The sequence below is a fragment of the Theropithecus gelada genome, chromosome 19 (assembly GCF_003255815.1).
Source record: "Theropithecus gelada isolate Dixy chromosome 19, Tgel_1.0, whole genome shotgun sequence".
Taxonomy (NCBI): domain Eukaryota; kingdom Metazoa; phylum Chordata; class Mammalia; order Primates; family Cercopithecidae; genus Theropithecus; species Theropithecus gelada.
In genome coordinates, this window is record NC_037687.1 from 35,078,157 (window position 1) to 35,104,171 (window position 26,015).

The 26,015-nt window shown below is 48.2% G+C and overlaps 1 protein-coding gene and 1 pseudogene across 1 annotated transcript; both read left to right on the plus strand.

The window, feature by feature from the left end:
* The window catches only part of LOC112613413, a 28,912-nt pseudogene extending 26,377 nt beyond the window's left edge, over nucleotides 1–2,535 (plus strand).
* Nucleotides 2,536–3,999: 1,464 nt separating this feature from the next.
* Nucleotides 4,000–18,430, plus strand: ZNF8 (zinc finger protein 8). The gene is made up of 4 exons (XM_025368889.1): nucleotides 4,000–4,191; nucleotides 11,034–11,160; nucleotides 11,433–11,528; nucleotides 16,658–18,430. Exons 1-4 carry the CDS (start codon nucleotides 4,126–4,128, stop codon nucleotides 18,121–18,123), a joined length of 1,755 nt encoding a protein of 584 aa, XP_025224674.1. The 5' UTR covers nucleotides 4,000–4,125; the 3' UTR covers nucleotides 18,124–18,430.
* The last annotated feature ends 7,585 nt before the right edge of the window (nucleotides 18,431–26,015 follow it).

Here is a 26,015-nt window from a genome sequence, read left to right on the forward strand (position 1 = left end):
GTGACTCAGGAGCCAGGAACCACTCCCTCACACTTGTCTCCTGTGTTTCCCTTCACTTTGCAATGAAAGCTTCTGGCTTTTCTGCTTATTCTGATTTATCCCTGAATTCTTTCCTGCGATGGCTTCAAGAACCTGGACACCAACTGCCACTGGCATCCAGTGACCCTCCTGAGCCCTCTGGCAACAAAAGAAAATGCCAACATCTTATTATTACTATGAACTTAGTTTTGAACCCACTGATACCTTGAAAGGATCTCAGGAACATCTAGGGCTCCCTGACCCACACTTTAAGAACTACTGCAATAGACAAACTCCTACCTTATAATCAAGGAGATAAACAAGAACTAGAAAAAAAAAAATAGACTGGGTGCGTTTTTGTAATTCCAGCACTTTGGGAGGTCAAGATGGGTGGACTGCTTAAGATCAGAAGCTCAAGACCATCCTAGGCAGCATTGCAAAACCATCTCTCTACAAAAAAAAAAAAAAAAAAAATACAAAAATGAGCCGGGCATGGTGGCATGAGGCTGAGGTGGGAGAATCCTTTGAGCCCAAGAGGTTGAAGCTGCAGTGAGCCATGATGCTCTCTGGACTGGGCAACAGACAAGACCTTGTCTCAAAAATTAAAAAAAAGAAAAAAAGAAGAGGAGGAGGAAAGAGGAAATAATAGGACATCAAAATAACAGATTCCACACCATTAGAACTAGGAGGAAAGCTGAGCCCAGTGACTGGCTCCAAAAAAATGAACACACAGGTTTGGGCACAGTGGCTCATTCCTGTAATCCCAGCACTTTCAGAGGCTGAGGCAGACAAGATTGCTTTGAGCTCTGGAGTTCGAGACCAGCCTGGGCAACATGGCAAAATCCAGTCTCTATAAAAATTAGCCCGGCCGGGCGCAGTGGCTCACGCCTGTAATCCCAGCACTTTGGGAGGCCGAGGCGGGCGGATCACGAGGTCAGGAGATCGAGACCATCCTGGCTAACATGGTGAAACCTCGTCTCTACTAAAAATACAAAAAATTAGCCGGGCGTGATGGCGGGCGCCTATAGTCCCAGCTACTCAGAGGCTGAGGCAGGAGAATGGCGTGAACCCGGAAGGCAGAGCTTGCAGTGAGCTGAGATTGCACCACTGCACTCCAGCCTGGGCGACAAAGCGAGACTCCATCTCAAAAAAAAAAAAAAANGCTTGGGAAGCGGAGGTTACAGTGGGTGAAGATTGCACCGCTGCATTCCAGCCTGGACAACAGAGTGAGACCCTGTCTCAAAAAACAACAAAAAAAGAATACACAGGCTTCCCCTAAAGAGAAGATAATAGATCCTTGCACACCTGCCCCTACCTCTCCAACACTGGTGGCCACTGTTCAGGGGAAGGCAATAGATCCTCCTAGTATCTTCTTTGCCTGCAGAGAAGGGGGTGCTGCTGGCAGCTTTTTGGGACTCCCAATAGAAGACAGATTTGGTCTTCTGGAAGGCTGCCTGATCGAGTTCCCACAGCAGCTGCCGCTTGCTCAGGTGAGTGAAGACATCTGTCAAAAGACAGAATTTTATTTTTATTTTTATTTTTTGAGATGGAGTCTCACTCTGTCGCCCAGGCTGGAGTGCAGTGGCGCAATCTTGGCTCACTGCAACCTCCACCTCCTGGGTTCAAGCGATTCTCCAGTCTCAGCCTCCCAAGTAGCTGGGTTTATAGGCACCCGCCACCACACCTGGCTAATTTTTGTATTTGTAGTAGAGACAGGGTTTCACCATGTTGGCCAGGCTAGTCTCAAAATTCCTGACCTCAGGTGATCTACCCACCTCAGCCTTCCAAAGTGCTGGGATTACAGGCATGATCCACTGCACCCAGCTAAAAGAAAAAATTTTAACAAATTTGGTTAAAGATCAAATTGGCTTTTATTTGTGATTCATGAATCTGGGCAGCCTCCACTCTGCAAAACAGAATGATGGATCCCACCGGGCAATGGTAGAATAGTGGTTTTTGTAAGGTGGGAACAAGGAAACAGAACAATAGAGAAAAGGCTAATTAGTTAACTAACGAGGTTACTTTTCTTGTAGGGATTAAAGCAGAGGGGACTTCCTTATTATGCTGACGCAGATAGACTGGAAATCTGGTTTGTTGAGGGATCTACCTGCTTAAAGTATCAATCTGATTATGTGGCATTTAGCCTAAGTGACTCTGTCTTGGTTTGGTATGGTCTCATGAGGCCTAGAGCAGGAGCTCAGTCCAAAACCATGTCCTCTCATAATTTTGTGTAACTTGCCTAACACCTGCTCCTTCTCAGGAGCGAGGTCCAGCAAAGAGCAGAGAGGGTACAGGGCCAGAAGGATGTGAGAGAGTGTGGCCAGCTCGAGCCCCTCAGGAGTCAGCTGCTCCATCCCCACTGGTGACTTCTTCACTCCTTCAACACTGTGTGAAGGGCCATGTCATGGTTGATCTTCATTCCCTCAGACTACACCATCAGCCCCATGGGGGTGAGCAAATAACAAGTAACTACATTCTTCCCTGCTATGTGTCTGGCTCTTAGTAAAAATTAAACAAAATTAAAAATTGTTGCGGTTTGAATGCAACATTTTTGAATGGAAATCTGCTTTCTCATTTTTCTTTTTAATAATTTTTTTTTTTTTTTTTTTGAGACAGAGTCTTGCTGTTTCCCAGGTTGGAGTGCAGTGGCCGGACCTCGGCTAACGGCAACCTCCACCTCCCAAGTTCAAGCGATTCTCCTGCCTCAGCCCCCTGAGAAACTGGGACTACAGGTGTCTGCCACCACGCCCAGCTAATTTTTGTATTTTTAGTAGAGACGGGGTTTGACCACATTGGCCAGGCTGGTCTCGAACTCCTGACCTCGTGATCCACCCGCCTCAGCCTCCCAAAGTGCTGGGATTATAGGGGTTAGCCACCGCGCCCGACTTTTAATAAACATTTTAATGGACTACAACAGACCCACAGAAAAGACACATCACAAAGTGAACATCCACAAGGAGAAGCAATAGGACTGTCAAAGGCATTCGACCCAGAGCGACTCCATTTTGAGTGAGGACTAGGAAAATGAGGCTGGGCTGCATTCCCAGAAAAGTAGGTATTCCTAACCTCTAGATGTTTACGGTTAAGGGAACAAATTAATAATGTTTACTAAAACAGACCCAGACTTGGGAGCGTCCAAAAATCCTGGTATCTAGAGAATAAAGGCATTCCTAATTTTGCTTTAAAAATAATACAGATTCTTGAAAAATACAGTAATTAAGAAATTAATTCTTTTTCACAAACCCTTGTAGCAGAGCACATCTCCCCAGAATCTATTTTTAGCCTATATATACGCAAGCATTGTGCCTAGGGTGCATGCATTCCTCCTCTTACTTTCAGGAACGTCCTACTGTCTATGGAGTAGCTCTTCTTTCACAACTTTACTTTTTTAACACACTTGATTTTACTTTACACTGCGGACTCGCCCTGAATTCTTTCTTGCGCGAGATCCCAGAACCCTCTCCCTTGGGGTCTGAATCGGATCCCTTTCCTGTAACAGGACCAGCGCTCCGAGACTCCCCACTTCCAGCCGCTACCCCCAAAATCTTTTTTATGAACAAACCCCTAAGTCGTCCTGTGACTGATGCGTGTGCGTTTTAGGCACCGCGGAGCAGAGGGTAAAGCGGAACAGCCACGGGCCTCCTCCTGCGCAAGCTCCCGGGAAGAGCAGGCCCGGCCCGCGGAGACGTGCACGGCCCCCAGCGAACGATCCCCAGCCCCACAATCCGCCATCTCTCGGGGTCCGCCCGTGCTCCCTACCCATGACTGAGGCCTCTGGTTGCCCGCACCCTAGCGGGTATCGCAGCCCGGAGCAACACCGCCCCCGCCAGCCCCAACTGAGCGCTCCCATTGGCCAGACGCCAGCGGGTGGAGGCTCCCATTGGCCATCGGCCATAATGCTTCCATTGGTCGAAGGCCAGGCCGGCAGAGGCTCCCATTGGCCGAGAGCTGTGGCTCGCCGCACAACCTACTGGGAGTTGTAGTCGCCGCGTCGCCGGTGCGGCCGCCATTGTCCGGCGTTCGCCGAGTCGGGTGGTCCCCTTTGGCTGGAGTGCCTCTCTGGTCTGGGGATCACCTCAGGCGCTGTCCTTCACTGGGCGATCCATCATGGACTCTGAGGACGAAGGGGCAGCGGGGGTGATGTCTGTGGGGCCGCCGGCGACCCGGCTTCAGGTAACAATAACAACAATGACGGCCGCGGGCTCCGGGCAAGCGTCTGCCGCTGAGACTGACCCTTTCACCTCGCGGCGCGATGAGGGCGGCACCGCTGTTAAGCCCTTGACACGTGGGGAAACTGAGACGCGGGTCGGGGCGTGGTGACCAGCCTGGCGGGTCAGAGGGGGGACCGGGGTTCCAACCAGGCGCCAGGCCCCCGAATGCGCATGCTCCACGCGGCCGTGTCCTCCCCAGGGCTGGGGTCGGTCATTCCCGAGAGAATCCGGCAGGCCCAGCTCCCGCGTTCGGCTCCGCCCCTCGACACCCTTACCCGTTCCAGGAAGGTCTGTCCTCGTGTTGACGGATAACAGTAACTGTAGCGTTGGCCGGGTGCCCAGGTGGCACGAATCATCGAATAGAGATGCTTTAACGCGTGGAGTCAGCCGACACCCACCGGGACCCCAGCACCGCGGAGCCCCTGCCCTGGGGCTTGGGCACGACCTCTTGGGGGCAACGATGGGTCACCACGCACTGAGTTTGATGAGAGGGACTACCAGGGTCGTCCCCTGCGAGACTGTGGGAGAACTGCAGTGCAGGGCGGCCAGTGCTTGCAGGGCCATCTGGCCAGGAGAGCTCCACTTTCTAGACAAAGTGGCTGCTGCCTGTGTTCTCCATAAAGTGCTGCCTCGCCTGGCAGGAAACAACAATAATTATACTTCCTCAAGCTCTGCAACTTTGAAATTATGTACTTTTTTTTTTTTTTTCGTCATTGGTTTGTTCATGGGGATTTGCATTATTTCAGATTTGGTACACAAAGTGAGACTTGATAATCTTAGGTTGCAGGTTTTCAGATGTCTGTTACTTCAAATTTGCATGAAATGCTACCACATTTTAGTTTGTTCTTGCTGTGGATGGGGGACACGGAATGAGCAATAAGAAAGGCTTGAGAGAAAGTGTATTAGTTACCTGTTGCTGTGTAACTCAAAACTTTGTGACCTGGAACAACAATAAAGATCTCACAGGTTCCGACAATTAGGAGTACTGGAATGACCTAGCTGGTGGTTCTGGTCCAGGCCCATGAAATTACAGTGAAGATGTCAGCATAGCTGTTGTCACCTGAGACTTTTTTTTTTTTGAGACGGAGTCTCGCTCTGTCACCCAGGCTGGAGTGCAGTGGCGGGATCTCAGCTTACTGCAAGCTCCGCCTCCCAGGTTTAGCCATTCTCCTGTCTCAGCCTCCCGAGCAGCTGGGACTACAGGCGCCCGCCACTTCGCCTGGCTAGTTTTTTTTTTTTTTTGTATTTTTTAGTAGAGACGGGGTTTCACCGTGTTAGCCAGGATGGTCTCGATCGCCTGACCTCGTGATCCGCCCGTCTCGGCCTCCCAAAGTGCTGGGATTACAGGCTTGAGCCACCGCGCCCGGCCCACCTGAGACTTAATTGAGGCTGGAGGATCCACCTCCAAGATGGCTCACTCACATGTCTGTTGATGGGAGACCTCAGTCGTTCTCCATGTAGGCCTCTCTTTGGAACTGTTGGGGATCCTTTCAACATGGCATCTGGCTTCCCACAGAACAAGCGATCTGGGAGAGGGCAAGGTAGAAACTGTAACACCTTCCATGACCTGAATTCAGAATTCACACTCCTGTCACTTCCACAGTGTCTTACTGGTTACAAAGTCAACCTTGTTCAGTGTTGGAGGGGACCACACCAGGGCTGGAGGTCATTGGCAGAGGTGGTGGGGGAGCATCTTGGAGACTGTCCATCACAGGAGACAAGGACCAGAATGGAGAGCTCCAAGGTCCAGTGTTTTATCTGGTTATCTGTGTCTGCTGTAACAATTCACTAGAAATTTTGTGGCTCAGAATAACATTTGTCCTTATGGTTCTGGAGGTCAGAAGTCTGAAATTGGTTTTCTGGGCTGGAATCAAAGTATGAGCAGAGTTACCCTCCCTACCAAGGCTCTGTGAGAGCTACAGACCTTCTATTCCTTGCCTCATGGCCCTTTGCCCGTCTTCAAAGCCAGCAGTGTAGCATGTTGCTTCAGTGATCATATTGCTTTATGTCTTCTTTAGTCACAGCTCCCTCTGTCTACCTCTCATAAAGACACTTGTGATTGTAATTAGGGCCCACCTGGATAATCCAGGATAATTTTTCTGTTTGAAAATCCTAATCACATTTGCACAGTTCCTTTTACCATATATAGTAATATTCACAGGTTCTAGGAACTAGGACCTGGATATCCTTGGAGGCCATTATATATCTCAGTCTACCATACCAGGCTGAGAGGAGGCATCCAGTATCCAGTGATGAGAAGGAGCCACTCACGTGTTTTAAGCAGGACTGGCATAGGGTTGAAAAAAACCCACTCATGCATTAGGGGCTGGTGGAAAGGGAGATACTGACAGCTCAACTAAGGCAGTGGGGAAAAGAGAGGAGTGGTTAGGGCCCAGTGGCCAGGTGTTGGCTGATACTGGGGTGGCCTGGGCAGCAGAAGAATGTGTAAAGGAGAAACATCTGAGCACAGCCCCACCCCTTCAGGCCCCAGAAGTGCAAGACAAGAGGGATCTGATGTGGGGCAGAACGAACATCATGAGACAGCAAGGAGTGGGCTTCTGCTAGAATTCCAAGAAGGAGGCCAAGAGGAGGCATGAAGGACTTGTATGATACTACGGAGAACTCTCATGGCTTGGACAGACCAGTACTCAGTGGACCTGGTGTCTAGGCTGTCACCAGTGACTCTTGCAGAATGGGTGATGATGGGAGGTGGGGGCAGGAGGCATGGGAAGCACGTATCAAAATTGGTGGACATTCTGAGTGGAGGAAAGTGAAGACACAGACACAGGAGCAGAGACCTCAGTTCCCAACCAAAGGCATCTTTCTGTATGTTTCCTATCAGAGCCACCTGCTACCTGTACTAACATTTCTTTCGTGTTTTTTAATCTACTCACGTTTTTCTTAAAAGGAAATGTCCTTTTAAAATTGAAGTATTTGGGGCCTGGTGCAGTGGCTCATGCTTGTAATCCCAGCACTTTGAGAGGCCGCAGCAGATGGATCACTTCAGGTTAGGAGTTCAAGACTAACCTGGCCAACATGGTGCAACCCCATCTCTACTAAAAGTACAAAAATTACCTGGGTTTGGTGGCACATGCCTGTAATCCCAGTTACTTGGGAAGCTGAGGTGGGAGAATCACGTGAACCTGGGAGATGGAGGTCGCAGTGAACCAAGATTGCACCTACTGCACTGCAGCCTGGTCAACAGAGTGAGGCCCTGTCTCAAAAAATAAAAAAATTGAAGTATTTGGTGTGTGTGGTTTTGTTTTGTTTTGTTGTTTAACCTAGCAGCAACACTGATGGTTTGTGGTTTTGATTTTTCATTTCCCTGATGACTAATGATGTTGACCATCTTTTCATGTACTTATTTGCCATTTGTGTATCTTCTTTTATATATTCTTCAAATAACTATACAGATTCTTTGCCTGTTTTAACTGGGTTGTCTTTTTATTACGGAGTTGTATGTGTTCATTACATACTCTAGATACGAGTCTCTTATCAGAAATGTGATTTCCAATTATTATCTCTCATTCTGTGAGTTGTCTTTTCACTTTCTTGCTAATGTCCTTTGAACTACAGAAGTTTTTGTTTTGATTACATTTTGTTGCTTATGCTTTTTGTTTCATATCTGAGAATCCCTTGCCAAATCCAAGGTAACAAAGATTTATCTCTGTTTTCCTCTAAGAGTTTTATAGTTTTAGCTCTTACTTTTTATTTTATTTTATTTTTATTTATTTATTTATTTTTGAGACAGAGTCTCGCTGTGTCGCCCAGGCTGGAGTACAATGGCACGATCTCGGCTCACTGCAACCTCTGCCTCCTGGGTTCAAGCAATTCTTCTGCCTCAGCCTCTTGAGTAGCTGGGACTACAGGCGCACGCTGCCACGCCCAGCTACTTTTTCATATTTTAGTAGAGATGGGGTTTCACCATGTTACCCAGGCTAGTCGCGAACTCCTCAGCTCCAGCAATCCGCCCGCCTCAGCCTCCCAAAGTGCTGGGATTACAGGCGTGAGCCCCCGTGCCCAACCTCTTACATTTATGGCTTTATTTTTATTTTATTTTATTTTATTTTATTTGTTTGTTTGTTTGAGACAGGATGTCACTCTGGTTGCTTAGGCTGGAGTGCAGTGGCATGATCTTGGCTGGCTGCAACCTCTACCTCCCAGACTCAAGCACTCCTCCTACATCAGCCTCCCAAGTACCTGGGACTACAGGCAGCCTGGCTAATTTTTTTCTTTTCTTTTTTTTTTTTTTGTAGAGGCAGGGTTTTACCATGTTGCCTAGGCCGGTCTTGATCTCCTGGACTCAAGTGATCTGCCTGGCTCAGCCTCACAAAGTGCTGGGATTATAGGCATGAGCCGCTCTGCCCAGCCAGCCTGATTTGTTTTGAGTTAATTTTTATATATAGTATAAGGTAGAAGTCTGTGTTGGTTTGAATGTGTCCCCCAAATTTCATGTGTTGATAGTATTTGAAGGTGGTGACCTTTGGGAGAAATTTAGGATTAGAAAAGGTTATCAGGATGGGACTCCCTTGATGGGACTAGTGGCTTTAGAAGGAGAGAGAGACCTGAGCTGGCACAGTCTTACCCTCTCACCATGTGATGCCCTCCACCATCTTATGACACAACAAGAAGGCCCTCACTGGATGCCAGTACCATGATATTAGACTTCCTAGCCTTCAGAACTGTAAGAAGTAAACTTTTTTTTTTTTTGAGTCAGAGTCTCACTCTGTCGCCCAGACTGGTGTGCAGTGATGCGATCTTGGCTCACTGCACGCTCTGCCTCCTGGGTTCACGCCATTCTCCTGCCTCAGTCTCCCATGTAGCTGGTACTACAGGCGCCCACCACCACACCGGGCTAATTTTTTGTATTTTTAGTAGAAACAGGGTTTCATTGTATTAGCCAGGATGGTCTTGATTTCCTGACCTCGTGATCTGCCCGCCTTGGCCTCCCAAAGTGCTGGGATTATAGGCGTGAGCCACCACGCCCAGCCCAGAAATCAACTTCCTTTATCTAAGTTATTGAAAGAGAGAGAGAACAAAACTTTCTTTATAAATTACCTCGTCTTTAGGAGGAGAAGGTGGGAGGATCACTTGAGGTCATGAGTTTGAGACCAGCCTGGCCAACCAACACGGAGAAACCCTGTCTCTACTAAAAAGTACAAAAATTAGCTGGATTTGGTGGTATGTGCCTGTAGTCCCAGCTACTCAGGAGGCTGAGCCAGGAGAATGAACTGAATCCAGGAGGCAGAGGTTGCAGTGAGCCAAGATTGTGCCACTGCACTCCAGCCCGATTGACAGAGTAAGACTCCATCTCGAGGAAAAAAAAACAAAAACAAAAAAAACAATAAATTATCCAGTCTGTGATAATTGGTTACAGCAACAGAAAATATGCTGAGACAGGGACTATCTTTACTCTTTTCCATGTGGCTATCCAGATGTCCCGTAGGAAGTGTTTGTAAACCACTTAATCATTATACAGCCCCCAAGGGGTGATGCTTTGTTGATATGGAAACTGGGAAGCAAAGATGCTTCTTGGGGATGAAGTGACTGAGCCAAGACTCTGATCCAGAAATATCTGGCTTTCAAGCATGGCTGCAGAAGGGCTTTGTTTATGGGACACATTTTAGGTAATGTTGCATCAACTTATAAAAGTCAGAATTCTTCACATAAAGGCCACATGCGGCAGCTCACGCCTGTAATCCCAGCACTTTGGGAGGCCGAGGCAGATGGATCCCTTGAGGCTAGGGGTTTGAGACCACCCTGGCCAACATGGTAAAACCTCGTCTTTACTAAAAACACAAAAATTAGCTGGGCGTGGTGATGCGCTCCTGTAGTCCCAGCTATTAGGGAGGCTGGGGCAGGAGAATCACTTGAACCCGGGAGGCGGAGGTTGCAGTAAGCGGAGGTGTGGCACCACTGCACTGCAGCCTGCGTGACAGAGCGAGACTCTACCTCAAAAAGAAAAATAATTTTTCACATAAAAATCTGACCTAATTTTCAGCTTCTCTTTAGAGATGAGCAGTTCTGACAAAGGGGCCTGTATTTTCCCATAATCAGTCAGTTCTGAGTCCCGGCTGCTCCTTCAGACAAGGTCCATGCTCCCTCTCACCTCCAGTCCCACCACTCACAGGTGAGTGTGGGTTCTGAAACTGGCCCACTTCTGTCATGTGAGCCTGCTTTGCCCTGAAAGCAGGTGAATTTCTGACCCCAGCCTCATGCCCTTCTCTTTTCAGGAAGGATGGTGAACCTCCCTTTGGATGTTTTTTTTTTGAGGTGGAGTCTCGCTCTGTCGCCTCAGCTAGAGTGCAGTGGTGCAATCTTGGCTCACTGCAAGCTCTGCCTCCTGGACTCAAGTGATTCTCCTGCCTCACCTTCCCAAGTAGCCGGGATTACGGGATTACGCATGTGCCACCACGCCCAGCCAATTTCACTTTGTATCTAAGTGTTAGTGAGTGTATTAGTTAGCTGCTGTGTAACACACTATCCTAAAACAGTATCTGTTTTACTTAAAACCTGCAAATTGGTGGTTTAGGCCACATTCTGCTGGTACCCTCATCTGTCTTGACGATGTAGGTCAGCTCTGCTTGGCGTTGATTTGGTGAGTCCTCTCACATGTCCTCACTGTACAACCCACACCTATGTGTAGTGGCCTAATAGGTGCCCAGTGAGACCTGACTCCCATCATTCATAACGTGCAGTCTCTCGTGACATGGGCCTGCCTGTTTTCTCCTTTTCCATTCTTCCTCTGCCAGAAAGCACTGATGGAGACAGTCCAGCTGATTGAGAATGTGTGTGATGTTTCAGGAACCAGTGACCTTCCGGGATGTGGCTGTGGACTTTACCCAGGAGGAATGGGGGCAGCTGGACCCTACCCAGAGGATCCTCTACCGTGACGTGATGCTGGAGACCTTTGGGCACCTGCTCTCCATAGGTAAGACCGGCTTCGCGAGGTGCAACAGGTGATTCTCCCCAGGTTATAAGTCCTGGGGCCTCTGGTGTGAGGACCTGACCTTGGGTCCTCACTCCGTGTGGGGAGTGCATGAAGAGGGAGGTCTGCCCTTTTCCATTGCAATGCAGAGCTTCACCGACTTCGCCGTGTTGTGAGGCGCCCACATGTCCTCTCAGTCGGGAGTCTGGTCTGGAGCCCGGGCTTGTTTCTGTCCCGAGCAGCCCCTCGCCTCCTGTGTTCTTCCCCATTTCCAGGTCCTGAGCTCCCGAAGCCTGAAGTCATCTCCCAGCTGGAGCAAGGGACTGAGCTATGGGTGGCCGAGAGAGGAACCATCCAGGGCTGCCATCCAGGTGAGACCCCCTCTGTGGGAGCAGCTAATGGGAGCAGCCCGGCAGGTCACTGGAGACGCACTTCATGGAAGGAGTGGTGGTTGGTGGTCCTGAAGACCACCCCATTCACTAGGAGTACACAGGACTCAGCATCAAGTCACGCTGACAGCTCTCAGTATAGTGAGACCAACAAAGGGGAAAGGCGCATGGGGATAAGTCAGAGGAAGCCAGGCATGAGCCTCCAGGGTCCCCTCACTGTGGAGTCACTCAGGATGTGCCAGGCTCCCCAGCACTCAGGTGTGACACCTCATGAGACATGAACTCTCCCAGGGAATCTTGTCAGAGACTCAGTGCTAGGAGTTTTGACTGAGGCTGTCACATAGACACTCTCTGCCTAGCACAGACCAAGGTTCCAGGCTACCAGGAGAAAGCCAGTGTTTAGAATAAACCACATAGTGTGTGCACTCTCATCAGTTAGGGTGGTGGGAACCATCCCCAAATCCAAATTCTCAGTTGCAGCCAAGGGCTAACCTTGTGAACAGGCTTCTCCTAAGAATGCTGGTCTCGGGCCTGCCCTGTTAAATCTTTTCTGCACAGTGCTCCGTAGCCTTCTCACCTGAGCTCCCCATCTTCTAAGCTCAGAGGTCATCACCTCTGCTCCAGTGCTGAGAATCCCACCCCTTCCTCCCTCTCAGCTTCATCTTCCTTTCTAGGTTCCAGGTCATTCCCTCTCTCACCATCCTTCTCAGCTTGTCCTTTCTGTGGGATCGTTTCTAATGTGTGAACCTGCTCTTCGTCTTCTCTATTTCATTCTTGCATGTCCAGATTCTTTGTGTTTTGTGTTTTGTTTTGTTTTTAAGACAGGGTCTCCCTCTGTCACCTAGGCTGGAGTGCAGTGGCGTAATCATGGTTCACTGCAGCCTTGACCTCCGTAGTTCAAGTGATCTTCCCACCTCACCCTCCCAAGTAGCTGGGATTACAGGTGTGCACCACCATGTCCTGGTAATTTTTGTATTTTAAGTAGAGATGGGGTTTTACCATGTTGCCCAGGCTGGGCTCGAACTCCTGGGCTCAAGCAATCCACCTACTTTGGCCTCCCAAAGTGCTGGGACTACAGGCATGAGCCACCGCGCCTGGCCCATTTCAAGATTCTTAATCACAGCTACAATATTCCTTTTGCCACATAATGTTCCAGGGTTTGGGATGGGGACATCTTTGAGGGGCCATTATTCAGCATACCACATGATTAAAGAGAGAGTAAATTTTTAAATTATTTTATTTATTTTTTTTTTTTTTGAGACGGAGTCTCGCTCTGTAGCCCAGGCTGGAGTACAGTGGCCGGATCTCAGCTCACTGCAAGCTCCGCCTCCCGGGTTCATGCCATTCTCCGGCCTCAGCCTCCCGAGTAGCTGGGACTACAGGCGCCCGCCATCTCGCCCGGCTATTTTTTGTATTTTTTTTAGTAGAGACGGGGTTTCACCATGTTAGCCAGGATGGTCTCGATCTCCTGACCTCGTGATCCGCCCGTCTCGGCCTCCCAAAGTGCTGGGATTACAGGCTTGAGCCACCGCGCCCGGCCTTTTAAATTATTTTTAAGGAAGAGAAGCCTAGTCAATAGAAGAAGACCCCGTCTCTACAAAAAAATTTTAAAATTATCTGGCATGGTGGTGTATGCCTGTAGACGTACCTACTTATGAGGCTGAGTGGGGAGGATCACTTAAGCCCTGGAGTTCAAGGCTACAGTGAGCTACGATGGCACCACTGCACTCCAGGCTGAGCAACAGAGCATTAAAAAAATAAAGGAAAAGAGGCCGGGCATGGTGGCTTACGCCTGTAATGCCAGCATTTTGGGAGGCCAAGGCGGGTGGTTCGCTTGAGTCCAAGAGTTCAAGACCAGCCTGGGCAACCTGACAAAACCACATCTCTACAAAAAATGCGAAAAAATTAGCTGGGTGTTGTGTTGCATGCCTGTGGTCTCAGCTGTTCAGGAGACTGAGCCCAGGAGGTAGAGGTTGCAGTGAGCTGAGATCATGCCGCTGCACTTCAGTCTGGGCAACAGAGCAAGACCTTGCCTCAAAAATAAAATAATGGTAAAGAATCCCTGTCCAGGCAGCTCCCACTCCCAGTGCACTCACAGGGGTTTGTGGGCTCAGGGATGGCTGAGCGATCTCAAGCCCCTCCTTGGCCCCTGTCACTCATCTGGCATCATTCCTTACTGGTTCCCTCTTGTGGTTGCTCAGCTTCCCCTGCTGCAGGTCACCTCCTGGCTGACTGCAGTCCCAGTTCTTCTCCCATTTCCTCTCTTCATCAACTGCTCACCCTCTCTCCAGAGACTCCATGGCTTCCCAAGTGCCAGGCTCAGTGAGTCGTTCTGGGCAGCCGGGAGTCAGGCTGGAGTTGGAGCCTGTCTCAATCTCAGCGCTCTTTGCTGTTCCTGGCCAGGCCAGTTCACCCCACTAGTGTTCTCAAGTCCCCCTCCTCCGGATGCTCTTCCGCACTCTCCCAGCAGGCAGCGTTAGTCTTGGCCAGGGTCACAGTGTTGTGTTCAGTCTCCGTATTTCATCCATGTTGTCTCTCAGCCATTATCCTGGCTCACGAGCCTGTTCCGTGGATGTTCCTGAGGACCTGCCATGTGCTGCTGTTTGTGCTGTGGATGCAGCAAAGAATGACAGGAAAGGCTGAGCCCTCACTCAGCATCTGGGAGATGGAAGTCTGAGAGATGGATGCCAGTGCCAGGCCGTGATGAGGCTGTAAAGGAAAAGGCACCTGGGGAGGGCGAGGTGGGGCACTCATGCCCCAGGACTGGCAGGGAGGCCGCTCTGAGAAAGTGACTCAAGCTGGGGCACAGGGAGCAAGGTGGGCAGATGTCTGGGGATGTGGGTTCTTGGCAGAGGGAGCAGCAGGTGCCAAGGGCCCCAGGAGGGAGTATGGGGGATGCATTGGAGGGATGTGAGGAACCATGTGGAGCAGAGTGGGCTTGGGGCAAGAGTCAGGAGGTCAGGCCAGCCAGGGCATGGTGGAGAAGGGCACAGGGTCATCTCCACCCTCAGAAGTGACTGCAGAGTGAATAGAGGAGTGACCAGGACTGGCTTGCAGTGGGGAAGAGGGTGGGTCTGTTTGGTTTTGCATAATAGCTTTATCGAGATACAATTCACATACCGTAAGTTCACCTGTTAAAGTGTACCATTCAGTGGTTTTGAGTATATTCTCAGATTGTGTGCATCTATACTATCTAATTCCAGAACATTTCATCACCATCTTAGTCAGCTTGGGGTACCATGACAAAATACCACCGCCTGGGTGTCTTATACAGCAGACATTTATTTCTCACAGTTCTGTAGGCTGGAATTCTAAGAGCACAGTGCTGATTCAGGCCCTAGTAAGGGCCCCTTCCTCGATCGCAGAAGGCCGCCTTCTCTCTGTGCCCTCATATGGCAGAGAGAGGAAGCAAGCCCTGTGGTATTTCTTCTTATAAGGTCACTAATCTCATTCTTAAAGGCCCCACCCTCATGACCTAATCACCCCCCAAAGGCCTCATCTCCAAATACCCTCACATTGGGGATTAGGGTTTCAACACAGGAATTTTGCTATTGACATTCAGTCCATAGCAGTCACCCAAAAGTCACCCATTAGAAGTCACTCTCTGTCTTTCCCATCCCCTGCCAACCAGTAACCTACCTTCTGTCTCTGCGGATTTTCCTGTTCTAGACATTCCATATGAATGGAATCTTCTAATTCGTGACCTTTGTATCTGGCTTTTTTCACTCAGCATAATGTTTTCCAGCTTATCCACGTTGTAGCATATGTCACTACTTTGTTCTTTTTTGTGGCTGAATAATGTCCCATTGTGTGGATAGACCATGTTTTGCTTATCCATTTGTTGAGGGGCATTTGGGTTGTTTCCATTTTTGCCTGTTAATTAACAGTGCTGCTGTGAACATAGTGTATAAATTTTTGTGTGAAGTGACTTATATTTTAGAAGAAACCTCTGGGTGCTATGTAGAGAGTCAATTTTTTTTTTTTTTTTTTTGAGACAGAGTCTCGCTTGGTCGCCCAGGCGGGAGTGCAGTGGTGTAGTCTTGGCTCACTGCAAACTTCGCCTCCTGGGTTCAAGCGATTCTCGTGCCTTAGGTTCCTGAGTGGCTGGGACTACAGGTGTACACCACCACGCCCAAATAATTTTTGTATTTTTAGTAGAGACAGGGTTGGCCAGGCTGGTTTTGAACTCCTGACCTCAAGTGATCCTCCCGCCTCGGCCTCCCAAAGTGCTAGGATTACAGGCATGAGCCACCGGACCTAGCCAGAGAGTCATATTTGGGGGCCAGAGGTGACTGAGCAGGAAGCCTGGCACCTGGCCAGCTTCAGCTGCTCCAGCATCTCTCCTGTTGTCAAGCTCTCGTTCATTCATTCCCTTGAAACGTTCCTTCAGCATTCACTGAGACAGATATTTTTGAGCTTCTACTACTTGTCATTTCTAGGCACTGGCTGTGAACATTCTAGTGTGGTGAGGTGGACCCGGAATGAATGAACACATGACGTGTATTTTGGTCAGGACGAGAGCAGATGAGAGGGCTTGAGAGGGCTTGGGGAAAGCAGGGGAGCCTGGCTTATAACAGAGTCCCTGTCCTAATCCCCAGAACTGGTTATTTCGGATACTGGGTGAGCAAGAGGGTCAGAATCAGAAAAGGAGATGTGACAGCAGAAGCAGAGGTGAGTGAGAGAGATCTGAAGATGCTGTACTCGGCTCCAGAGGTGACGGAAAGGGCCGGAAATGCAGACGGCCTCTAGGAATGGGAAGATGCAAGGATTTTCCCCAGAACCTCCTGTGGAGAAACCAGCCCTGCCAACACCTTGATTGTAGGACCTCTGCATCCCAGAACTATGAGATAATAAGTGTGTTTTAAGTTACAGCAGCGAACAGGGAACTCATACCTTCACTTCATTGCCAGTGCATGACCCACAGCAGGTGCCCAATAAATGTTTGTTGAATGAGCAAAGCCGTGTTTGATGTTAAAATAAGAAGAGAATCGGGGACTTGCCAGGGCAGCTGGTTAGGACCCCAGTTGAATATCAGGCCTACGGTGTTGGAGGCCTGTCCCCCTTCCTTTGTTTTCTCCCAACAGCTCAGAGATCTCTGGGTTTTCTTTCAGGCTGGGAGCCTCCATCTGAAAGCCAAGCATCACGCAAGGAAGAGGGCCTTCCTGAAGAGGAGCCATCCCGTGTCACGGGAAGGGAAGGATTCCCGACAGGTGCTCCTTATCCCACCACGTTAGGGAAAGACGGGGAGTGTCAGAGCCAGGGTCTGGCACTCAGGGAGCAGAGTAACTTGAAGCAGTTGGAATTTGGCCTCAAGGAAGCACCAGTTCAAGATCAAGGCTACAAAACTCTCAGACTCGGGGAAAACTGCGTCCTGAGTTCAAGCCCACATCCATTCCCGGAGATCTCTAGAGGAGAGTATTTCTATACTTACGACTCACAGGGTACAGACTCAGAACATAACTCCAGCTTAGTCAAACAGCAGACAGGCTCCCCAGGAAAACAGCCCGGTGAAAACAGTGACTGTCACAGAGCTTCCAGTCAGGCCATTCCAGTTACGGAGCTCACAAAAAACCAGGCGCAGGACAAACCCTACAAATGTACCGACTGTGGGAAGTCGTTTAACCATAACGCACACCTCACTGTGCACAAGAGGATTCATACGGGAGAAAGACCTTATATGTGCAAGGAGTGCGGGAAAGCCTTCAGCCAGAACTCCTCCCTCGTGCAGCACGAGCGTATCCACACTGGAGACAAGCCCTACAAGTGCGCCGAATGTGGGAAGTCTTTCTGCCATAGTACACACCTTACCGTCCACCGGAGGATTCACACTGGGGAGAAGCCCTATGAGTGTCAGGACTGTGGGCGGGCCTTCAACCAGAACTCCTCCCTGGGTCGGCACAAGAGAACACACACTGGGGAGAAGCCGTACACCTGCAGCGTGTGCGGGAAATCCTTCTCTCGGACCACTTGCCTTTTCCTGCACCTGAGAACTCACACCGAGGAGAGGCCCTACGAGTGTAACCACTGCGGGAAGGGCTTCAGGCACAGCTCATCCCTGGCCCAGCACCAGCGGAAGCACGCCGGGGAGAAGCCTTTTGAGTGCCGCCAGAGGCTGATCTTTGAGCAGACGCCAGCTCTCACAAAGCATGAATGGACAGAAGCCCTGGGCTGTGACCCACCTTTGAGTCAAGATGAGAGGACTCACCGGAGCGACAGGCCCTTCAAATGCAATCAGTGTGGGAAGTGTTTCATTCAGAGCTCTCACCTCATCCGGCACCAGATAACTCACACCAGAGAGGAGCAGCCTCACGGGCGAAACCGCCGGCGTGAACAGCCCTCGAGCAGGAACTCACGCCTAGTCCAGCATGAACACTCGAACTCCAGAAAGAGCTCTGCAGGCGGAGCAAAGGCAGGGCAGCCGGAAAGTAGAGCCCTGGCTTTGTTCGACATCCAAAAAATCATGCAAGAGAAAAACCCCGTGCACGTTATTGGAGTGGAAGAGCCTGCTGTGGGCGCCTCCATGTTATTTGACATCAGAGAATCCACATCGGAGAGAAACTTTGCTGATGACTTTTAACCACAGGTACAAAAATGTGGTAAGTCCACATAGTGTACTCATGAAAAGAGGGGCTGGGGGTAGAAATGTCATTGGTGACTTCTGACTTTCTGAGGAAACGACGCTTCCCAAGCACCCAAGGTTGGTTGGTCCAAATCTGTCAAACTCAGTGCCCTCTTTAGCGACATCTTTTGTGCCATTCCTTCCATTACAGCACAGTGAGTTCACAGGTAATATAACCTACCTACCTGTGTAATGTCAAGAAATCAGTATGCAACCCCATTTTGTAAAGGATCATTAAAATGAAAGTAATTTGTGGTAGAGTAAATTGTAGAGTAATGTGTACTGACTTGGTGCACTATTTCTCCTTGTCACTGTGGGCCCAATTTTGCCAGGAGACCTAGGACAATAGCCTGTTGCTTGTGGACTGGTAGAGGGTATGATGTTGACCATGGCAATATTGTGAGGGGCCTTCCCAGGTGGAACGTGACCTTCCAAAGTAGTAACCAACTCCTGGAAACGTTTTTAACAACACAATGTGCTATTATTGCATTTCTGGGAAATTCTGGGTAAATTCCAGGCATGCAGCAATTAGCTTGTGCTTATGTGTGAAGTCAAGTTAGGTTCTCAGTTCATACCCTGAAAACTGCTTATTCCACATCTGTTGATGTGGTCCACTGGGGGCGGTTCTGTTCCTCACCATCTTTGCAGCATGCATGGCTCCTGCCCACATTTCAGCCACACCCCCAACCCACTTACATGACTAGCCCCCATGAAATTTCACAGCATTCCCTGCAGGGGAGTGTCACAGCTCCTCTTGAAAAACATCTGGTGTTGCTATGAGCCAGAGGTTCTTTTTTTTTGTTTTTTTCTTTGAGATGGAGTCTTGCTCTGTCACCCAGGCTGGAGTGCAATGGCGCAGTCTTGACTCACCACAACCTCCACCTCCCAGGTTAAAGCAATTCTCCCGCCTTAGTCCCCTGAGTAGCTGGGATTACAGGCACCCGCCACCACAGCCAGCTAATTTTTGTATTTTTAGTAGAGATGGGGTTTCATCATGTTAGCCAGGCTGGTCTCAAACTCCTGACCTCATGATCCGCCCACCTCGGCCTCCCAAAGTGCTGGGATTACAGGCATGAGCTACCACGCCCAGCTGAGCCAGAGGTTCTTAAGTGGTGGTGCTCTTGCCTCCAGGGCACATTTGGTGACATCTAGAGACATTTTTGGCTGCTGTGCCTGGAGGAAGGGTGCCACTGTCATGTAGTGGGTAGAAGCCAGGGATGCTGCTCAACATCCTATTGTGCCCGGGACGGCTCCTCAACAAAGGATTCTCTAGCTCCAAATGTCAGTAGTGCCAAGGTAGAGAAGCCACCTGGGTATAAACCCAGCCCAGAAATGCAGCTGACATTTTTAAAACTTCAAGCTGGGTGTGGTGGCTCACGCTTGTAATCCCAGCACTCTGGGAGGCTGAGGAGGGCGGATCACTTGAGGTCAGGAGTTTGAGACTAGCTTGGACCCGTGGTGAAACCCTATCTCTACTAAAAATACAAAGGTTAGCCAAGTGTGGTGGCGCGTGCCTGTAATTCTAGCTACCTGGGGGAGGCTGAGGCACAAGACTCGCTTGAACCTGGGAGGCAGAGGTTTCAGTGAGCTGAGATCGCACTACTGCACTCCAGCCTGGGTGAGAGAGCAAGACTCTGTCTCAAAAAAAAAAAAAAAAACTTCAAATTGATTGATCAGGGCTGGACTAGAAATCATATAAGCTTGATTTTAACAAATGGTGTCATTAGCTAGTTTATACATGATGTATTTTTAGTACATCCTTTACTGTTTTGCAGCATTCATAACTGATGTGAAATAAGGAAGATAATCCATTATTGTTATTATTAGTATTTTTTTTTTTTTGAGATAGGGTCTCACTCTTTTGCCCAGGCTGGAGTCAGTGGTATAATCACTGGTCACTTGCAACCTTGACCTCCTGGGCTCAAGTGATCCTCCCACCCCAGCCTCCCAAGTAGCTAGGACCACTGGCATGCGCCACCATTCCTAATTTTTTTTTTTATTTTTTGCAGAGACAGGGTCTCACTGTGTTGCCGAGGTTGGTCTCAAACCTTAGCGTCCCAAAGTGTTGGGATTATAGGCATGAGCCACTGTGCCCAGCCACTTATTTTTCTGAATAACCTTTAAGGATTTATTGTGGACATTTTCAAACATGAGTAGTATGTTTTTGCTGGTACACCCACCTACCTCCCCCACACTCTCCTGCCTTGGATATATATATAACCATGTTCCTCCACTGGGACAAAACCATTTCACAATCATACTAAGCTGTCATTTTGCATTTTTGCTGTGCCCTGATAGTGTGAAAGCCATGGCGGGTAAAACTGCCGAGCCTGAGTTCAAAGCAGAGCAGTAGCCCTGAGGGTGTTCATATTCTTCTCCACTGGGCATTGCAGTAAAAAAAAAAGAATTTCACTTAATTTCTTTTTTTTTTTTTTTTGAGACGGAGTCTCACTCTGTTGCCCAGGCTGGAGTGCAGTGGCGCGATCTTGGCTCACTGCAGCCTCTCGCGGGACGGCATTCTCTTGCCTCAGCCTCCTGAGTAGTTGGACTACAGGCGCCCACTACCACACCTGGCTAATTTTTTGTGTTTTTAGTAGAGGCGGGTTTTCACCGTGTTAGCCAGGATGGTCTTGATCTCCTGACCTCATGATCTGCCCACTTTGGCCTCCCAAAGTGCTGGGATTACAGGTGTGAACCACCGCACTTGGCCCTCTTTTTCTTTTTGAGATGGAGTGTTGCTTTGTCGCCCAGTCTAGAGTGCAGTGGCACAATCTTGGCTCACTACAACCTCCACCTCCCGGGTTCAAACAGTTCTTTTGCTTCAGCCCTCTGAGTAGCTGGGATTACAGGTGCACACTACCATGCCTGGCTAATTGTTGTATTTTTAGTAGAGATGGAGTTTTACCATGTTGGCCATGCTGGTCTCAAACTTGTGACCTCAAGTGATCTGCCCGCCTCAGTCTCCCAAAATGCTGGGATTACAGGCGTGAGCCACCACGCCTGGCCTACTTTCACTGACTTTCTGTGATGAAACAGGAAAAATTAATTTTGTTAAATCTCAACTAGAACTATCTTGTCATTATCACATTAAACAGATATCAAATATCTAGTGTTCAAATGTTCTGGGTTGCCTCATAAATTTTGTTTTGTTTTCTATTTGTTTCATGGTAATCATAATCTAAAGATCCACACAGTGCATTTGGTTGGAATTTATCTTTTTTTTTTTTAAATAGAGACTTGCTGTGTCATGCGGTTCACTGCAACCTCCCAGGTTCAAGCGATTCTCCTGCCTCAGCTGCCCCTGTAGCTGCTACTACAGGCATGCACCACCACACACAGCAAATTTCTTATTTGTAGAGATGGGGTTTTCCTACATTGCCTAGGCCAGTTTCAAACTCCTGGGCTCAAGCGATCCTCCCACCTTGGCCATCCAGAGTGCTATGATTACAGATGTGAGCCAGTGCACCCTGCCAAACAGCAATTTGAATAACCGTGTTGGAATGTTTGAGCATTGGAACTCATTAGCATCAGAACTTCCCGTGTCCATTCTTGCTTTTTGGATGCTGGGAGTGTGACAACTCAGCTATTCAATTAAAGCAGAGCTGGCTTCCAGGATGCCAGAGCCAGCTTTGTGGTTCATCTCTAGAGGTTCAACAGGACACTGTGGATGGCCCAGGTTCGTTTCTCTGCACTTACCTTTTTGGGGTTGTCCTCAAAACATTGCCCGTGTCAGCGCTCACTTTTCACAGCAACTCTGGCCTCCTACCTTGACCTGCGCCACTTCTATCTCCTTAGATAACCTTCCATTCGCATAGCTAAATGCTGCATCCTCAGACACTGCCACAATAATTGTTCTGTGAGTTAGTACCATTTTACAGATAGTCAAAATTAGGCACAGGACAAAAGTTAGTAGTAACTAGAATAAAAGTAACCAGCCCAAGCTAGGAAGTCGTGGAGTTAGAATTTGATGTCAGCACCCAGCTGACCATGGCTTAAACAGATTAGGCTTTGTTCAAAGGCTGTCTTTTCAATGGCTCAGCTGTGTAATAGCCAATGTTTTCTGCAGTTCTCTCAACCTTTCCATCGTGATCACGGGGAGACTACTATGGCTCCAGCCCTTGCATCCACAGTGAAGACTGAAAGAAGGGAATGGGCAGGCCAACACTTATCTCTGATGATGTTTAAAGGAAAAACATTCCCAGAAGCCTGCAGCACATGGCCCCCTAAGTCTCACTGGCCACGGATGGGTCAGGGGGCCACCCCTAATAACAGCGGGGCTTAGAAACCTCGTATTTACCTTTCTAACCTCTGTGGTGGAGACAGGTAGGAGAGAAGTCTTGGGAAGTGGATGATGGAGGCAGCTAGCCGTATCTGCTGCTTTTCTCCTTCAAGCTCTTGGGAGAATTGCTTGTGCTCCCCATTCCCTTGGTGGCAGCTCACACCTCAGACCCGCTGTCCGCCCCTACTGCTTCACAGAACCCACTGCAACCACTGTCCAGGGCACCACCTCTGGTGTCGTCTCTCTTCATCCCCAGGACTGTGAAGCCTGCTAACCTCTTTGCAAAGCTCCATCTCCTTGCATTGTGGGGTTCCTTCCAACTCTTCAGGGAGTTCTCAACCTCCCGTTAGCCCTCCTAAATGTTGGGGTCCCTGGGGTCTTGTCCCAGAGTCCACCTTGTGCTCAACGCCCTCCCCAGGTGTCATCCACATCCCTAGCTTTGTGCTGCTCACTCCCAAATCAGTCTGGTGCTTCTGAGATTTGGGCTTCAGACCCAGACAACTGCTGTGTGCTGCTGGGCAGCTCCCCGAGGTGTGCCGAAAGCTCCCCAAACCCAGCCTACCCCAAACAAAACTCATTTTCCGCCCAGACTAGTCTCTGCTTCCCTGATCCCTTTCCTGGAGGCGGTTTCCACTCGCCAACCCTTCGTGGAAGCCAGAAAATCAGTCATCAGTCTTCTTGGCCTCTCCCCTTCCCCACTCCGTGGAGTTAGAGGTCCTGATTTTGCCATGTGAACATTTCAGATTTGCTTACTTCATTTCATCCCCACCGCCACCAACAGTGCAGAACGGCCCTAAGAGGAGAAGCAACGTGCTACCAAGCAGCCCAGCCAGAACGTGAACCAAACAGTCTGGTACCAAAACCCTATTCGTGATCATTCCTCCTTTCTGCTCCACCAGCAGTTTGGGGCACAGGCTTGGGAATCCAGACAGGAAAGCCCCTCCCCTCTGAAGCAGTGGGACCAACAGTGACAGCATGGTTCTAGACAGCTGTGGAAGTCAGGCCGGTGATTGCCTCATTCCCTCCACCTTGGCCCCCAAAACGGCCAGTCCTGAAGGGGTCACAGTTGATACTTCTCTGAGAGGGCATGGGGTTGGCTGAGGTTATAGCAGCCTCACTGAGTGGTAAGCTGGGATTAAGCAATCAACCGGAACTCAGCGAGCCTTGAGTTCTCGAAGCGGGTGTGGGAGAGTTCTTATACATCTTCTGTGGAGGGCAGTTTATCAGTCTCTAAATTACAAATACATAAACCCTTTGTCTCACCAAACCTGCTGGGAATGAATCCTACATATATATTTATATGTGTGCAGGCTACATGGTTTTCATTATGCTATTGATTTTAAAAGTAAAAATTTAGAAACAACCTCCTTGTCCACCATGGGGAACCGGCTAAGTCATTTATGGTGGAATAGTGATCACATTCTTAAAAATGAAGACTCTTTATATACAGCTTGAATATTCCTTATCGAAATGCTTGGGACCAGAAGTGTTTCAGATCTTTGCATATTTTCTGTTTCTCATTTCAGTTCACATTTTCTAAACATGATATTCCTACTGATTTCCTTGTAGATATTTTGAAACAGAAGAAACTCCTCTGTGGAAATTACTGTTAACTAGGGAAAAGACATGTTTTTTTCTGTTTGTAAAGGTAATGTGAGTTCTTTGTAGCAAAACTTGGAAAATGCATAAAAGTAAAAATATATATATATGAAAACTTGTGTAAAATTCCTTATACTTTAGCCATCCATAGATGGTCCTTACTATTAGGATTTTACTAATTTTCGTTGCAATTTTTCTTAAAATATACATGTGTGTCTACACATACATATAGTGTACACTAAATTTTACATACACACAGAGGAATATATATGTGTATAGTTATCTTGTGTTTAGAAATTTGGAATCCCTTCTAGTTCTCTTGTAACATATGCTTACTATATTTTGATTATTTTCTCTATGAATTTCATGTAGCTTTTTAAATTAACTTTCAGGAGGATTGTAACAATGTGCTCTCCACCCAGTATTTAACCAGCCTTGAGTTTTCTCAGAGGGGGCATTGGAGGGGTTCTTATACATTTCCAGTGGGAATGTGAATTGATACAACTTCTGTGGAGGGCAGTTTATCAGCCACTATGTAAATTACAAATACATAAACCCTTTGTCTAAGCAAACCTGCTGGTAATGAATCCTACACATGCATTTGTATGTGTGCAGACTGTTTGTACATGGTTTTCATTATGCTATTAATTTTAAAAGTCAGAATTTGGAACCAACCCTCGTGTCCACCATGGGGAACTGGCTAAGTCATTTACGGTGGAATGGAGATCACAGCCTTAAAAATGAAAACTCTTTATATACAAGTTGAGTATCCCTTATTCAAACTGCTCGGGACCAGAAGTGTTTCAGATTTCAGATTTTTGAATTAGGGATCCTCAAACTATGCTAATGTGAGAAAGAGCTCCAAGATAGTTAAGTAGATAAAAGCAAGATGTCAAACTGTAGAGTATGTTTCCATTTATTTAAAGAAGAAACAGGCTGGGCGGGGTGGCTCATGCCTGTAATCCCAGCACTTTGGGAGGCTGAGGCAGGTGGATCACCTGAGGTCAGGAGTTCAAGACCAGCCTGACCAACATGGTGAAACCCCATCTCTACTAAAAATACAAAAGCCAGGTGTGGTGGTGCACACTTGTAATCCGAGCTACTCAGTAGGCTGAGGCAGGAGAATCGCTTGAACCTGGGAGGTGGAGGTTGCAGTGAGCCAATATTGTGCCATTGCACTCCAGCTTGGGCAACAAGAGCAAAACTCCGTCTCATTCATAAATAAATAAATAAATAAGAAACATTTGTTTATATGTACACACAATCTCTGAAAGGGTAAAACTGTCAAGCATACTGGTTGGCCAGGAGAATTGGGAGGAGAGTGATGAGGAGTAATTTTCATTCTTTATCCTTCTATATTTTTGGAATTTTTGAAACATGTAAAATTATTACCAGTTCAAAAAATAAATTTAAACAAAAATCTTAACTCTTTCAAATTAAAGTAACTTTGATAATTTCTTTCATTGTTTACTGTCTGCGTCCCCCACACAATCTTCACATGAGCAGAGACTGTGTGTCTTGGTCATATTCATACTTGTTCTATATATACTTGTGTATGTGTGTTTGTGTGTTCAGTTGACAGAAACAGTTGAGTGTAAAACAGCTTTAACTCGACAATACCAAAGATGTAAGATAAAGGTCCCTGGAAGGTGGCTGTAGCGCACACATACATTTCCAAGTTACTTTTTAAAATTTCCTGTATCAGTGAGCCCCAATTATGAGAGCCCCCTACATACAAGTTGTAGGCAACAGCCAGGTCCATTTCCAGTGTTATTTGCATGTCCTCCAAGGTATTCAGGTTGTTTCTGCAATGGGTAACTGGAAAGAAATCTCCATCCAGTCTGAAAAAGCAGTCTCCCGTAGGTCTCTTGTAAGGAAATCAACATGGACATCTTCCAGATGCACTGTACAACATGGTAGCCACTAGTCATGTATAGCTATTTAGATGTAAATATGGTTTTTTAAAATTTTA